General features: G+C 41.1%; 1 protein-coding gene across 6 annotated transcripts in view; it reads right to left on the bottom strand.

Annotated features, from left to right (window-relative positions):
* The window catches only part of DNAH5 (dynein axonemal heavy chain 5), a 307171-nt gene that overhangs the window by 211036 nt on the left and 78946 nt on the right, over window positions 1-17189 (bottom strand). For 5 of the 6 annotated variants that reach the window (XM_073332323.2, XM_078851640.1, XM_078851639.1 and 2 more), the window contains 6 exons: window positions 15551-15685; window positions 14137-14221; window positions 10775-10938; window positions 4346-4567; window positions 3807-3944; window positions 1424-1600 (listed from right to left, as the gene is read on the bottom strand). In XM_073332323.2, the coding sequence (XP_073188424.2) occupies window positions 1424-1600; window positions 3807-3944; window positions 4346-4567; window positions 10775-10938; window positions 14137-14221; window positions 15551-15685 (921 nt within the window). Of the gene's footprint in view, window positions 1-1423; window positions 1601-3806; window positions 3945-4345; window positions 4568-9807; window positions 9870-10774; window positions 10939-14136; window positions 14222-15550; window positions 15686-17189 lie in introns of those variants that run through there. The other variant, XM_078851641.1, reaches the window with a different exon arrangement.

The raw sequence follows: 17189 nt of genomic DNA, 5'->3' as shown, positions 1-17189 counted from the left end.
TGCCATATGCTAGGGAGCTGGCTGGTGGCAGACTATCAATTTCATATATGATTTCAACACCTGAAGTGGCTACTGGAGCAGCACTTAGATCAACTGCTACCAACACAGGGAAGTAGTGAATGGAAAAAGAAACCTCTTACTGCAAGTTGCAAGTTGGAGAGCAGCATGTGGGTGGGAAGGATAGACACTGGGAGTGAATGTGGTGGAGTTATCAGAAGAGGCAGATTAAGGTTTCCTGGTGCCCTGGGCCAGAGAAAGTGGGGAGGCCTTCCCCAGGCCTTCGGCCTGCGGTCCCACCCCCATCCTGCCCCTTCCTGCCCCTTTCCCTATGGCCCTGCCCCGTTCCATCCTCGGTCTCACCCCATTCCACCCCCTCACTGCGGCCCCGCAACCCCTTTGCTCCTTTCTGTCCCCTCTACTGCAGCCCCAAGACCAGAGAAGCTCTGTCCCCACCCCACAGCCCTGGGGCCAAAGTGTGGAGTGAGAGCTCCCCCAGCCCTGAAGCTGCGGCAGGGAGCAAGAGCTCCTCCAGTGCCAGGGAGGCAGCCAGAGTCCGGGTGCTGGAGCTTCCCCCACCACCCTGTACTTCTGCAGGGGACCAGGGTCGGGGTGCAGTGTTTTTTCCCCACCCTGACCACCTGGCATTTCTGTCAGGGACTGGGGTCAGGACGCGGGGGCTTCCCCCTCCCCACTCTGGCTGGTGCTTCCTGAGATTTCTGCTGGGGATGGGGCACCCATTTTTCCAGGGCCCCCCATTTGGCCAGGGCCACTGGGCACAGGGCCCATCAGCTCACTGGATAATCCACCACTGGCTATCAGGAACTGGGCTGAGAGGAAGCAAAGTGACACATGATAAAATGGATGTTTTGGATAGGTGGTGAAAGGAAGAGCATCTGGGGAGAGTGACACTTGAGGAGGCTCTCCTGCTTGAAATTCGTGTTTGGGGGGGGTCCATGACTATTAAGCCAATTCCTCTACCTGATAGATTTCTGAAGCCATTAGCTATGTGCATCTTATTTAGATAAACAGAAATGCCATCAAGTGGAATGTAAGGAATTGTTTTGCTTGGCCACAAATATGGGGACTATCAATTTTATTTTCTTCAACTACCTGCTGTTCATTCTAATCTGTTTTATGTCATAATCAACTTTTCACTGAAAAGCTTTTACTATTAAATACTGATTTGTGATATGCTCTGTAGATGCAGGCCAGTGCTTTATCACCTAATAATAAATATTAAGTCAAATCCCAGTCTTTTCCTCAGTCCCAGTTTAGTGTGTTGAACTTCAAAAAAATATAAGGGGCAATAAAAAGAGTATATAACATCAGGATTTTGTCCATTAAATAAACTGTATATCCTGGGAAACTAATGCTGTATGTAACCTATTTTCAGTCTTTAGTTCTGTTTTAAGTTAACAGAAACCTTCAGAAGTCTGGATTTAGCAGCAGCAAGTACTCCCAGCACCGCTTTCACATCTGGGCTCTTCAGTTGGTCCAAAAGGTAGTTGAATTTAGACAATCGTTTCTTCCAGTGATCCAGTTCTGCTCGTGGCCCCAGGTCATCAGCTTCTTTCCTCAGCTGATCATTTTCAGCAAGGACCTTGAATCACACAGCAATATATCAGTGACTGATATGAAAGTGCTGCTATTTATCTAAATGGATGGTAGCGATATGAAGTCTCCTATTATTACTGACATCCACCTCCTGTTTGCAATGTTGTTATACACCCAGTTTTCTATGGTGGTCCCAGGATATTAGCGAGATAAGGTGGGTGAGGTAATATCTGTTATCAGACCAACTTCTGTTGGTGAAAGAGCTGACAAAGAGCTCTCTGTGTAGCGCAAGCGCTTGTCTCTTTCAACAACAGAAGTTGGTCCGATAAAAGATATTACCTCAGGCACATTGCCTCTCAATTAACTTCCTGTGACAAGTTAGGAGCTAGGCTTCCCCCCCCCACCATCCTTCTTAAAAAGCCAAACTGACTCGATTTTGCTTAAAACTGTAAATTTGAGTAGAAAATGGCCATTTCTTCAAAAAGCCAGTGTAAAAAATCAAATTAACATATTAAGACTTGGATAGCTAGTAAAAGTGTAACCTTAAGTCTACCTGAGGTCAAGCATTTACCTTAACACACTGAGATCATTATTCACTTTGTTTCATCACTGATTATGACAAAGCTTCTAAAAAGACGATAATATTCTGATAAATCAAAGAGAAGGGTTTAATAACCAAGTCCATTTGGCACAGGATAGGTGAGGGAAGGAAGCTAATAACATTTCTGCTCCTTTACATCCTATGACTACGTTGTGCTTTCTCCTCTATAGTCTTCATTGCAACTGCAGTACATCAAACTCCCAAAATTAAGTGATGCTATTAACAATTTTAAATTGTTAACTTACGTAAGTTAATGCTTTTTAGTATTAACTCCCCACAGCCTATAATTGAGTCCCAAGAACAGCACCCTTAAACCTCTCTAATCTACCTAGATTTTTTACATCACTCACCACAGTGGTATTTGAGTACCCTAGGCTAAAACCTGCTTGCTGTACTAAGTATACAATAGTGACAGCTTTAATAAGCCTATTTTCCTTTTAGCAATGCGTGGTTGCAGTACAAAAATGAGATTTTACAATCTTTTGGCAAAAGGAAAATACCCTGAAACGTTGCCAGCTGTCTTTACTGTGCACCTACATCAAGATCCTTGCATTTCCTTCATGGCTTTTTTTTTTTTAAATTAAAGTCACCAGAAGTCAATGCTGGTTTCTTTGTGATTTTGTATTTCATCATTTAGGAGGTCTGAGATGCAAGAATTAATTTCTAATTAAGGAAATCAGTAAGATTTAACATAAGACAAGTTTTATTTCTCATACTAAAAAAATTGCAATCTGCATATATGTCCATTACAGAGCCCTGTTTTCAATGGACTTATATAATTTAACCCTAGATAATATACTTTGATCTACAACACAGAAATTCACAGTTTGGGAATCATTTTTTTTTTAAATCAATTTGGTAGTTTGACTTGGTGCTTGTCTACACGAATACTTAGTTTGCAGCAAGCTGGGATGTAAATCTTCCCCATACTATTATGCGATGCTCTAAGTGTCTGGTGTGGCAGCAGGTTCATTACAAAGTTCCCTAGGGCATTTTTAATCTATCCAGCTTTGAAACAGGAGTAGGCCAGTGTGTACTATGGAAATTTTAGTGTGCAGCAGCAGGATCCCCCCACCCCCATAAACCGGTGCATAGAAGGCTGGAATACGGAAGACTTATACCACAGCTTGATGCAAACTAAGCATTCATGTAGATACAAGCCCTTATCCAAGGACACAGAATATAGTAATTAATACTCAGCAGAATATAGCTTTTAAAAATACGATACTACCAAAGTATAACAATACGAAATAATCAACATGTAGTTCATAAAGGATTCACTCATTATGTTTGTGCCAAAAACAGGTACAATAGATGTATATGTATCAGAGCACTGTTTTGGAGTGGAGAAGCCGAACAAGTGCTGTGCTTTACAAATAAGATCAAGCCCTTAGTGACAGCAAGGAAGCTTACTTCTGAGCATCATGGCTAGCATATACTGTATGCATTGATTTACCAGTTACAGATGGGTTGGAGCTCTGAATAGCATACTGATTAGAGAATTAAGTGCATATGTGGCCACATTCGTAAATACTACTTCTTTCTACCAGTTCTGGGCTTAATGCCACTTGTGTAAACAGGACTAATCCAAGTTTCACTGACATTCATGTCAGAACAGTTGGCAATGTTTCAGATCTGTGCAGCGCATCACCTGTTCAATTTGTTTGATCCATACTTTCATGCAGGCCTCTATTCTTTCTAGAGCTTCTGTGCTGTTAGCAACAGCCAGATAGTCTGAAGGTCCCTTTAGAGTTTTCAAGTCATATGTGTCACACTTTTTCAGATTCACCTAAAAGAGGAAGAATTAAAAATTCAATAAAGACAGTGAGGACAGATACCTCGGGAGTTACCATTTCATTTGAAAAATTATTGCTTTGCCCTCATGAAGAGAGGCCTGCTTTACATGCCCACAGTTACTCTGAAGTTACAACACTGGCCCTCCCTCAACAGCCCAGCCTAAACTCCCTGTGGTGATGTGCAGGCATCAGCAGCCCAGAACCCCCATGGTCCCAGATTCTAGCCCTGCAAGTTCTTACACTGCAGTACATGATGTTGCCTTTCGGCCTGCAGTTTAGAAAAAGCCGTTGAAAGGAATTCTGGGATGGCCAGCAATGCAAAAAGCACCAGGCCACTTTCTGCAACAACAGCAATGTTAGGTTCATTTTATAGCATACATGCTGACAATCTTACCTTTTCCATCAGACTCTGCTGAGCTCCTGACAAGACACTAACAAATCCCTCAAGGGAACCAAGGAAGTCCTGCCGAATATTAGCTGCTTGCTGAGGACCACCAATCTCACCCCAACCTTGGTTCATAGTCTTGATGACTGGAATGAAGATTTCTGACAGCAAATGGTGCACGCTTTTTAGTAAGCCGCCCTGAGCAGTATCCAGCATATTGAAATTCACTTCCTGAAAGAAGGGATATGATGCATATCAAACTGAAAATAAAGTTGATTTAGATATATGTATGTGACTATATAGGCTAGTCACATTATAGGTGCTTGGAGAATAAGAACTTCAACTCCTGTTTTTTAGCAAAGGTTGCAAGAATCCTAGTCCTGAACAGATTGGCCCTCTTGGGATTGTGGCTCAGTTGAACTGGCTAGCAATGAACATTTCCCTGTTCCAGTTTGTTTACGTGGGGGCAGGCAACTCCTGTCCTCAAAGAAGGGTGAACCAAACATCTTGATGAGGTGGCCCCAAACTTTTTTGGAGGCATTCATCCAGTATTCCACAAAGACCTAGGCAGAGCCAGAGAGGTCACCATTGGTACACCTGGACTCATTTATTTCCATATTAAACCAAAATAGGTTTCGAGGTCTCAGAATACAATATATACACTGAATTTGCCTCTGACAAGGAGTTTGGAGGAAAATGTTCAGACTCCTGGCATGAAAATTTCAAAGGAAAACTTGTTCCCTTCAGTTGACATTTGACATTGATCTCAACTCAAGTAGTATTTTAATTGGGGTAAATTTACAGTGTCCTCGGCATGGTACGTGGTCATTTTAACCACAATTTCTATACTTAGTTAAACACTTGAGTAAAATAAGTGTGCAGCATATCACCACCTAACGCAGGGTCAGGTAGATTAAAGCAAGCAGTCCATAGGGGACTAACCACAAATACACTGCTGTTTATATAGGGAAATCCCAGAACCAACAACAAAATTAATATTTGCTATGTCAATTTCAGTGATGGAACATACGAAAAGTATCTTGAGAGATCCTAAATCTATCAGATTTTAACATCATAACCAATGCTTTTAATTACTCCTAAATGCAGGTAGCCCATCATATGCTCATCACTCAACTCAATTAAGAGTGAGATTTAAATTTTTTAAACTACCTGAACTAGGGTTACCATATTTGAACAATCAAAAAAGAGGACACTCCACGGGGGAGGTATTTGCTCCTGCCAGGAAAAGCACCAATGGAAGCTGCCAGAGCCGCAGAGAGGGGCTTGCAGGTGCCAGCAGTGTACAGAGAGCCCTCCATCCCCGTCCTCCCCATGACCCAACCATAAGAGCCAGAGGGACCTGCTGGGGGGGCGAGGTGGGGAGTCCTGGCGGTGCTTACCTGGGGCTCCTCCTAGGGTCAGGTCGGGTTGCAGGGGAGCAAGCCCCACCCCCGCAGCTCTGATTGGGCAGGAGGGAGCCGGTGCAGCACGCGGAGACCCCCTGCGCCTCTGTGCCTAGGGGCTGCCCACACTGCAGGCTCCTGCCGGCGGGCGGGCACCGAGAGCTGCTCCAGGAAGCACCGCCAGCCCTGGGACTTTGGTGAGTGTGGTGAGGTGAGTGGTCCCCAATATCGGGGCAAAGGGCATCCCGACCAATGTTTCAAAATCCCGGACGTTTTAGATATTTAAAAATTCCTCCTGCATGGCGATTTAAGAACTAAAAAGCCGGACATGTCTGGGAAAATACGGACATATGGTAACCTTACCTAAACCCATCTTCCAACGCACCTAAGTGACTTAGGAGTGTAAATCCTATTTCAAGTTAATGGAACTTAGGTGTTTTTGATTAATTTATATAGATTCATCTTTTCTTTACCAAATGAAGCTAATGAATGTTTTTCAAAGGGTAACCCAAAGTAAAGCTTTTACAGTGAACTAGCCTGGAGAAGAGCAAGGCAAGGTTGACTGTGACAAGGCCTTATGCAGAGCTCCCTGGGTTACCACCATCTAGGAATTCAAAACTAGCAAACATCTGACTATGACCCCTAGATTAGGAATTATATGGCGAAATGGCAGACATATGCCCCTACTTAAGGATGGAAGCCAAAGCCCTGACCACCTCTCCTGGTGTTATACTTCCATTCTGAAAGATTCCATACCTTTGCTAGTTTATATACCAAATACACACTCAGTGACTGCTTCATCTATAACTGGAATACAGCAACATCTTTGGGGCTGTGTCTATTGTGTATCAGAGTTAAGGCTTTTAGCCCATAGAACTACAGAGTCAAGGATTGAGATACCAAAGCCAAATATTTGATAAAATTTGCCTCTCCTTGCCTATTAGCATCACTTCCATATTTTCCAAAGCAAACTTCAACCATCCTGTATCATCCTACATGCATCCAATGAAGTGGGTATTCACTCACGAAAGCTCATGCTCCAATACGTCTGTTAGTCTATAAGGTGCCACAGGACTCTTTACCACTTCATCCTGTATCAGTCACCTTGTTATTTCCTGGTTCATTGGAAGAGATTCCAAGAGGTGTTGTTCGGTGACATCAAAAATATTAACAGCATGGGTTGTAATAAAACCGCTGATATTATTGGCAATGATGCGTTTGGGGTACCTTCAGTCAATGCAGAAACTACAGTTAGTTTGCCTCTGAAGTTTTATGAAAATCTAGTTACCAATTTTGTAGTGATGTCCCTGCATCTTTGTCAGTGAGTTTCTAGCTCTGTCTCAATGATTTATGCTTTGCAGCTCACTCTTAAGAGTAAAACATACTGCATGTCTAGTACTACGTAAGCATATCGGGATACATTAAGAAATTCTTTACCATACACCATACTCTTTTGCTCTATTTTTGATTGTGGCTACTTTCTTGCATGCATTATTAAATAGATAAGAAAAAACTTTAAAGGGTTAAGCACTACATGCAACTCAAGGGATTGCATTAATACAGGATCTTTCAAGATGGACTAAAAATATTTATGCTGAAAGGATTACAAGGAAATATATTTAACTTAACAGTAAAACACTATATTATAAATCATTAAAAGCAAAAAAATTAAAATGTGTAATGACATATCAGATCTCAATTCAGTATATCCTCAAAAATGACAGATCAGTGCTTTATGCTACGTACAAATATTTACATGTTTTAAAATACTTCAGTATAGGATCTCTGGTTGACAAGCACTTTTAATAGTTTACTAGTTACTCAGGAGCCTCAGGACATGCAAGTGGGAATTGACACAGTATAGATTGAGCATAATAGCATTGAAGAACAAGGACGGAGAGACAGTAATCGACAGAGCAGGGATGGAGGAGGTCTGCAAGGACTTCTATACAGAACTGTTCAAATCAAGAATCGACATCCCTCTCCCAACACTCCAAGAGTCAGAAGAACGCGTCCCCCCAGTAATCGTCAGCGAAGTCCGAAGCGCACTATACCAGATGAAGAAGGGAAAAGCTCCAGGCAAAGATGGAATAATGTCAGAAATTATTTCTGCAGGAGGCGAAAAGCTTTGGAAGGCCCTCACTTTAAGATTTAGTCGATATCTTGAAGAAGGAAAAATACCATCAAGCTGGAAGGAGTCGAATACCACCTTGCTGCACAAGAAGGGCGATTGAGAAAATCTTAAGAACTACTGCCCTACATGCCTGCTATCTCACATCTACAAGCTCTTTACAAAGGTGATAACGAACCGACTCTCGCAGAGAGTCTGGATGAACAGCCGCCGAGAGAGCAGGCAGGGTTTTGAAGAAATTTCAGCATGATTGACCATATATTTACCCGTAGCCAGCTCCTAGAAAGAGCGAGGGAATACAAACTCCCGCTGTGCATTGCTTTCATCGACTATGAAAAGGCCTTCGATAGCATCGAGTTTAATGCAATGTTAAAGGGGCTCGCAGAGCAGGGCATTAACACGCAGTATATCAGTTTGTTGAAAGAAGCGAATACTGGATGTACAACAAACATTACTCTCCTCAAAACTCCCCTCCGCATCCCAATCAAGAAAGGCGTAAAGCAAGGAGATCCGTTTTCACCGAAACTATTCGCCTCTAAATGAACAAGATCAATTGGAGGAGTGGTGTCAACATAAATGGAGAACGATTATCCCATCTCAGATTTGCGAATGACATCATACTAATTGCCGAAAGTACCAACCAACTGCAGTGCATGCTACGAAGACTCGACAAGAAAAGCAGTCAGGTTGGCCTGAAAATGAACTGCTGCAAAACGAAATACATGCGATCAGATGTCTTACGAAAAGCCCGAATAATGGTAACAGGAGAAGAAATCGAAGAAGTGGAACAGTACATATATTTGGGCCAAGAAGTTAATATGTGCCAAGACCTGAACGGAGAACTCTCGCGAAGGATTCGGGCAGGATGGTATGCATTTAATTCCATCAAGGACATCCTCAAAGGAAAAATTGACAAGACCGCACATACAAATATCTTCAATTCAACAGTGCTGCAGGCCATGCTGTATGGCAGTGAAACGTGGGCACTGATGAAGAGAGAAGAACAGCAGCTGTCGGTAGCTGAAAGGGCAATGGAACGAGCTATGTTGGGAATTTCCCTTCTGGATAGCATCCCAAATGAAATGATCAGAGAACGCAGCAGTGTGAAAGATATTGTCGTGGAAAGCAGACATAACAAGATGCAATGGGCGGGCCACACAGCACGGCTCATGGACAATAGGTGGACTGCAACCATTGCTGAGTGGTACCCGCGAGAACAGAAAAAAACACCCTGTCAGCCTCCAAGAAGATGGGAAGATGACATTGTAAATGTTTTGGACGAACACGGAGAAGAAAGGCAAGAGTGCGAGAAGAATGGTGGACGTGTTGTGATCGGCGCAGTCTTAACGACAGCTGAAGACTGATCAATCCAGGTGATCCAGGTGACTAGTTACTTTAATAGTTTTCTGCAACATCACCAACTCTGTTCCCCATTTAGATTCTCACACACTGGAATGCTAACATAATCTCTGGTATCAGAGACCCAAGCTATCAAGAGTCTTCATGTTTAGATATTGTGGCAGAGGTCCGATCTTGTCCCCGTGGGTCCCGCGCATCCAGGTGGTTTATGCGAGCCTCAGAGGCTCACTGTGACCCTCCAGGTAGCCCTTCTCTCTCTAGGGCCAGTGTTACAGTCTACTGAGCCCTTTTCATCATAAGCCAGCAAGGAGGTTTGTGAAAGAACTCCCACGGGCTTATTCCCAAGCAGTTTAGCCTCCTGTCCTGAGAGGGGCCTGTCTTCTCCTCCCAGGAAGTGTTTCTGTAGTGTTGGGTTGCGGGGCACCTGGGCCTGCCCTCTACTCCAGGTTCCAGCCCAGGGACCCTAATGGCAGCAGCTGTTGGCAGCCGACCTTTCATTGCCAGAGTTGCTACATTTCCCTAGGCCACTTCCCCACAGCTCTCCCGCTTCTCTCTCTTAACATCTTCTTCACCCTTACCTTAATGCTCCCTTTCCAGTGGCTTGAGGGTGTCTTCATTATCCAGCCCTTCAGCCGCACTTCCTTTCCTCTGGCTCCGTTCGGCCTGACCAGAGTGAGCCCTTTTATAGTATCAGAGGGGCCTTAATTAGAGTCAGGTATTTGCATTAGCTTAACAGCCTCACCTGACTCTTTGCAGGTTAATTGGAGTCATGTGTCCACCCTAGCCCGGAGCAGCCCATGCTCTGTTCAGTCAGGGAACAGAAAACTGCTTATCCAGTGGCCGGTATATCTGCCTTCTACTACTCTGCTGTACCCAACTGGCCTGGGTCTATCACAACATGCATTCCTAATTGTCGAAGGATCACGAGATGAACTGGGTCCATTTTGGTCACCTCAGATTATGCCAGAGTTAAATATTTAATCAGGTAACCTTTTATATTTGAGTACATATATTTTGATTTTCATTGTGTTCTTTGTGCAAAACTTTTGATTCGATCATACAGACAAGCATGAGATAATTTTCACTGCAAATCCGCAAGACTAATGTGTGGAACTGCTGGTTGTAAAAACAAAACGTGACACCTACATAAAGTTCAAGCTTCAGCATCACAGTGCCACTGTTTGGCACAGTCTTTGGTGTAGTCAATAAATCATCACTGGAAATGCCGCTGTTTGTTTTCTTAGACCCTGACACAAATTTTCCCTTTTTGCTCCCCACTTTTCAAATCTTATGTTCACTAACAATGTGCTTGAAGTTGGTGCCACTGAGTGCTACAAGCACAATTGTTTGTGACAGACAAACTATGCCACATTTCCTTAGTTACACTCTTCCTTCAGTGGAAAACACAACAATATTCCCTTTTTGGAGCTCTACTCAGTTAACTGTACCAAGAGGTCTCAAATTACAAGCTGCTATGATGCACCATAGAAACTGAATTGAATTTAACTCTCTTATACTAACATCCAGCATTAACCTTTATCTTACCCGATGGATATTCTCTGCAGTGATGGTTTTGGAAGGACTAGATTTAATGAAGAATACGCATACACCGGTTAGAGCAACATCTATTCCCTCTGTCACAAACACTTTAGGTTTCTTGCTTCTTGCTGAGTGAGGACTGGGTCTTGTGCCTGGTAGGCCAAAATGTCCTATAGTTTATATGAAAAAAAAATAGAGTTAGCAATAGCTATGGTAAGATATTCCTTCTAGAAGAAGGAAAGCACTAGCTCAACTTTTTCATACCTAGTATAGGAGATGCTCCTAAACTGAACTGGGAACAAAAGTTTGTGAAGGGGAGACTGGGGTCTACACCTGGTTTTAAAAAAAAAAAACAATGTTGTGTAAACTTTCACTAAAAATGGGAACAAAATATTTGAAGTTTTAACATGGAAAAATGCCTCAAATTCAGCATGAAAATTTTCATTTGGATACAGTTTTTGAAAAGTTAGTTTTGGTTTTCAGGGGGCAGACAGATGGGGATGGACACACACGTTTTCCTCTGGTGAAGCGCACCACAAAGTAAAGACGAAAACAGAGGGTGAAAGGAAACCAAACATATAGCTTTCCCACCATCCCAAAGAAAAACAGGTCAAAATTGTTTGGTTCAAAACAAATATTTTGGTTTTGAAATGAGCAAAAAGGTGAAATATGGATATTTGTTATCTTTAAAAAATATTTTTCTTTGAAGTGAGAAAGAACTGTGGCCAGCTTTATTAAGTTATACTGTTATGTTTTAAGGTGTGAGGGACAATACCGCGACTAGGAAGAGGAAAGCAAAGCTACCAAGTGCTGAGAAACTCAGTTCTGCCAATAGTATCCATTAGGGACATCTATATGTCCAACTATCCAGTAGTAGCAGTAGTAGAGATTGAGTCTAATTTGTTAGTCTCTAAGGTGTCACAAGTACTCCTTTTCTTTTCTCATTTGTTTATTTCTTATGCACGTGAATAGTTACTAAGTAATAAGTAATATTGCTTGTACTGGGCAAGGTTACCTCAGATTAAGGGATACAATATTGTGCCAGCAAAAGGCTAAAAAGAAGTTTGCAGAAAATTTTTAAAGGTAATTAAGTCAGAGTTAAGAACAATGAGAGATGGCCAGTGAGACCACCAAGGTGGCACAGCAATGAGTCAGAGTTAAGCAGAATACAGGGCAGTTAAGTTACCTTTCTTTGGGGTAAAGACCTGCACCGTATGGTTACCCTTTACAAGCAGTGAATGTGAGGAATTGTTTGAAAGATATCCCAATAAGATGGTGATTTGTTAATAATGACAATAATGAAAGAGTGTTAATAATGAGCTAGAGCTTAAACAAGCATCTGAATAATACGATCACACTTCCATCCTGAAGTTTGGCCAAGATCATAAAGCAACAACTTTGTGTTTATTAATGGAAACTAGAAGTACTGCTAGAAAGTGATTGGGGTGGGAGAGGAAAAACTATTACATTTTTATAGTTTAACTTTAGGTTATAAATTAACTTCATCTACCCCTTTTCCCAGTTCATTTGCAAAGTAAATGTCAAAAACCTAAGGGCCTCATTACAATACAAATTAAACCATACAGTTAGGTTAGTAGTTATTTTTTTGCCCTCAAGATACTCAAAGCAAAACTTTTATTGTGCCTTGTCACTCAAGAACTTAATGATCCTTTTTCAGCAACATACCAACATCAGGTCAATAAGCCTGGGAAAAAGGAGGTCATTCATTCAATATGCATGGGTAATTTCTCTAGTCTTCAAACGGTGTAATGTGATCATATTTGTGAGCCACAAGAAAGAAAAAATAATTACTAAAGGTCAGTAAAGTTTTTATCTACTTGAGTAGATAAAAAAATAATTTGTGAAGACACACATGTGTATAAATATATTTGTGCATATGTCAAAGCCAAATGGTATACAGTTGCTTTCAGGCTACACTGAAAGTAGTTAATTTTACCTAATTATAATAGTGCCTCAAGACATGTTTAAGACAAAAAAGAGAACCTGATCTTTTAACCTTTCTCCCACTCCCTGAGTTGATTTGCAAGACTGAGATTTTTCTTTCTATCTTCACTTAGTTTTTAATAGATACTTCCAAGGCTCCCAGTTTCTAGGGATTTAGGCTTTTAAAGAACAAATGGTATCTGAGTTTCTCCTCATTTTCTATTAGTACTAAGTTTTAATGACATTCACAATGCATTCAGAAATAATTTTGTTAATTTGCATCATTAATTGCTTGCCTAATAGACTTTACAGCAAGAGAGAGAGCAGTACTTTAACATTCCCTCTACATTTTGATTAATGGACTTTTTTGTAAGCTGTATTTTGAGCAGAGGGAAAAGTTGACTATTATTGCATGACATGATGGTGCAAGACTGAGTACGCACAACATTCTGTTATTCAAGATATTACTGATTAAAAATTTCATGCTCCTTACCTCATACATTTCCTGCCAAAAATCAGACTGGTGAACTATAAGAATTTCTGGAGGTAGATTACAGATTTTAAAACAGGAACTATTTCTTCTGATATAAAAGGTGTAATCTTTCCCACAGTTTTTGCTATAGGCAGTGGCCTGGTAAGAAGCCCAATATGACTCCCCTGTAGTAGCCAGGAGAGTAAAGCAAGCTGCTGGGCTTCTTACCAGGATGTAGCCACCAAATAGCATAGGGTATGCCATTGGGTTCCCTTCCTCTTTTTTGGTATTGCTCTTTGCTAGTAACTGTCACAGATTTTGAAGCTGTCCTATAATATTCTCCTTTATTCTCTCATTACCCATCAGATGTTTTCACTTCCCTCTTTGCCATTTGTTAGCTCCTCCCTCTTTTCATCAACCTAGTTCCATCCCTCAGTACCTCACCTCTATATTCAGTCAATCCATTCCTCTCCTCTACAACATCCACCCTACTTCAAAATTTAATCTTCTAGCTCCATGTGTAAGTTACACCAGGTGTAACTCTGTCAGTCACTGGCACAGGGGTGTAAGGCAACCTGACTGAGGTTCAGAGTGACTTATGTCACTTTAAGCTGGTGCATTCAGGAGAATCACTCTTCTAAATTATTTCCATCCCTCCTGCAAATGCTTCACTTTTGAACGTAATTCAGTTTATCTACTCTGTTTAAGGTTACACAGACACCATATGACAGAGCATCATCAGGGTTAGTTTACTGAATATGTGCAATAAATTCTGTGAATGCCAAGGATGTAAGTGGAGAGAAATTAGAAGCATGTGACTGAACAAGATTTCAGGTACCTTGATCCTCACTTTATTTAAATTGGAAAATAGCTATGTTTACATATCACCTAGCACAACTTGGGATGCAGCATGTTATAGTAAAGCAAATAATACTACTACAAGTTACTTAACCAGTTTCAGGTGTCTCCACATCTTGATAGTAGAACATGATATGACGAAATCCTTCAATGGCCAAGAACTTATTGATGCGCTCAATCTGTTAAAAGGTTAGGTTAGATCATTTACATACTTTTCCTAGTTATTTACTAGATAGCTTACCAGCATTCACAAAACCAAGCCTTAAGTACATGCATTTTAGCATCGTTGTTAAATATGAAAGTTAAGCCATCATGTAAGGCCCAATTCTGCCGCTATTATTGAAGTTGAGTTGCTTCTACCCCTGCCAATAAATCTACTTAATTTAATGGGGTTACTCAAATTGGTAATTACTGTGTAACATAAGGAAAAGTGGTAGGATCAGGCCCTTCTTTACTTCAGCCATTTACTGTATATTGTGATCATAGTTACAAAAGTTGAGTTCACTGTACATGGCTTCAATTAAGGCAAAAATGTACAGAGAGCTCTTACTCTGTTTCTCCACCACCAGTTTCAAAGGGTGAACTACACTGACTGGCTAAAAATTAGCAAAATGTAGCTGCTGTTACGAAGCAGCATGGCATGAGAAGTCTGTATTCCAACAGCTTTTTGGATGCAGCCATGTTCAAGCCTCAAGGGAATTTCACAGCTATGTTCAGATTTAAGACTACCAAGAATGCCCTACTCCTCTAGCTTCCTTGAGCTACATCTTTGGGATGTTCAGCCTTAGGTAACTGTCCCATAGACCCTTTAGGGCTGTATAAAAGGTAATCAGCAGCTTATTCACCCAGACATTAACTGGCAGTCAGGGGACTCAGAGTACAGAACCTATGTTTAATATTCTTTTATAGTGGCTGTACTGGACATGTAGGGGGTATTTCTTAGCACATTCACAAGCAGCCCCTAAAGGGTGTGGCTCCTCTTAGACAGACGACAGCTTATGTTGAAAGTGTCCTTTTTTGCCACTGAAGTGTGAGCGCAGGTGATATCACCAGGATTACAGATCACTGACAATGGGTCACTGAGAATCTCCCACAGAGCAAGTACTTCAATTTTGCGAGATCCTAAAGAAGCTCCCTCTACTAATCAGCATCACATTCATAAGTCTGGGTTTAACCCCAGTTTGATCTTCCATTCTGTTGAGGCCCAAATGTGAACATGGGAAATGAAGGGCTCCACTAAACATGGAAGGGAATTTTACTTCTTTCCAACCTCTCTTGTAAACTTTGCAAATTCTCAGTTATGTATTTTAAACTTAGTATTCTGTAGCCTCAAAAGCTGGAAGTGCAATATAGCTGAAACTGAGTGCAAGATGAGGGAAAAGTAATTAGAGGAGTCTGGTGATCCAGAGGCACGTACAAGCTAACAGACAGCTGCTATAAAAGTTACAATAGTAACTCTGAAGCCAGAAAATGTGCTACAGACTCTGTAAAGGTAAAATTCAGCACACCTGGTTACCCTCAAGAATAGCATCTTCCACTTCAGCTTTGTCCAGGTCCACGCAGGAAGCAACAATATCCAATATATAATCATGCCTGCCATCCAGCTGAGCTCTTTTGGCCTCCTTCTCCTCCTTGAGCTTTTGCTGTAAGAAAACATTGACCGTTGGGAGAAAATTTAGAACTGCTCAAGTGATCTGTACAACTTAATTTGCTCACTTTTGAAGTTACATCTCCTTCTTTTGGGGTTTACTTATGGCTGACCTACTTTTAGGCCACAACCTATACTTATGAAAAGTTATGAAATTTAAGTTTTACAGCTAATTTATGTGGTTCAACCATCTGATTTAGCCTACAACTTTATTAACTAAGCATATTATATAGCATCATGTATTCCTATCAGAGGCCTTCTCTGGAAGAAATTGCATGAGGTACCATCCATATCAGGCTACATAAATCTAGCACAATCCTCAGCTCCTAAGGCCACTAGTCCCTGCTTTCCAGGCTATTTACATATGCTGTTTAAGTCAGGACATGATTCCAACATATCCTATTTGTTATTCATGTAGGATTGCTAAGGGTTTGTGCCGTAAAAGGACAAAGAAGCTCACTGAGGTGGTTGGGATTTCACACATTATCTCTTTAATATAAGGATATGTAATACAAGCAATAAGCCTGAAGATACACAAGTGTTTACAAACAGTTAGCTACTGCTATTAGATTGTTTTTTTAAATACTATACCTCAGCTTCTAATTAAATTGAATCCCATATGCAACACATCTCATTTGGTTAGAGACAAAATAACCTTCTGGAATAGTTGCTGGTATTATTGTGCTTGCAGATCACAAGAATTAATATTATTTCATTTTCAATAGAAATTTAGAATTATATTTTGTTGGTGGTAAATCCAAACTTAATTTCCCCAGTGATAATGGAGAATCTAGTAATTCTAGAGTATGACCGCAAGTAATATAGCCAGAAGCTGTAGCAGATCCAATAGGCCTTGCATAATTGAAATTATTCCCTTATGTAAATATGCTTCCTAATTATTGCAGGATCTTATGGAAGAATTTGTAAAAATTTCTTTTAGTCCTAGAGACATTTGTTTAGAATGCTTGAATGTGTGGGGAGAGAATTTTTTTCTGTTAACTTATAAAATAGGTGACTGGGTTTTCATTAAGTTGATATGGTTGAAGAAGGCAATGGTAGTAAAATATTAGTTTTGTGCATATTAAGCACAATCTTTTATCATATCTGCAACTCATTTGCTCCCTGGAGACTACAAAAGGATAAAACAAATGACAATGTGCTATACACTGTATGGGCTTTACTCTGTGAGGTGGATAATCCTTAAATTGTCTTAAAAAGAGAACTATATTCAACTATAAAATAGCATCTCACATTTGTCAGCATTACCAGACAGTGCTCATTTGTCCTTTTAAAAAAAATTGTCATATGACTTGAGCTCAATGTTCATTTATCCATGAAGCTGGTTAGCAAACTAATAGAGGGTGAAGTTCCTCCCTGTGATGGGGTCTGTTGCAATTTCTCTGCCTCCATCCCTGCTGGAGACCGTGGCACCCGACACCCCCTGCCTAGGAAAAACCCACTCAACCCAGGGTACCCACAAGAATTAGTTCTCTAATGGC

Source organism: Lepidochelys kempii, chromosome 2 (genome assembly GCF_965140285.1).
Source record: "Lepidochelys kempii isolate rLepKem1 chromosome 2, rLepKem1.hap1, whole genome shotgun sequence".
Classification (NCBI taxonomy): Eukaryota; Metazoa; Chordata; order Testudines; family Cheloniidae; genus Lepidochelys; species Lepidochelys kempii.
The sequence above is the reverse complement of the archived record's forward strand: the minus strand, read 5'-3'. Positions and strand labels throughout refer to the sequence as shown.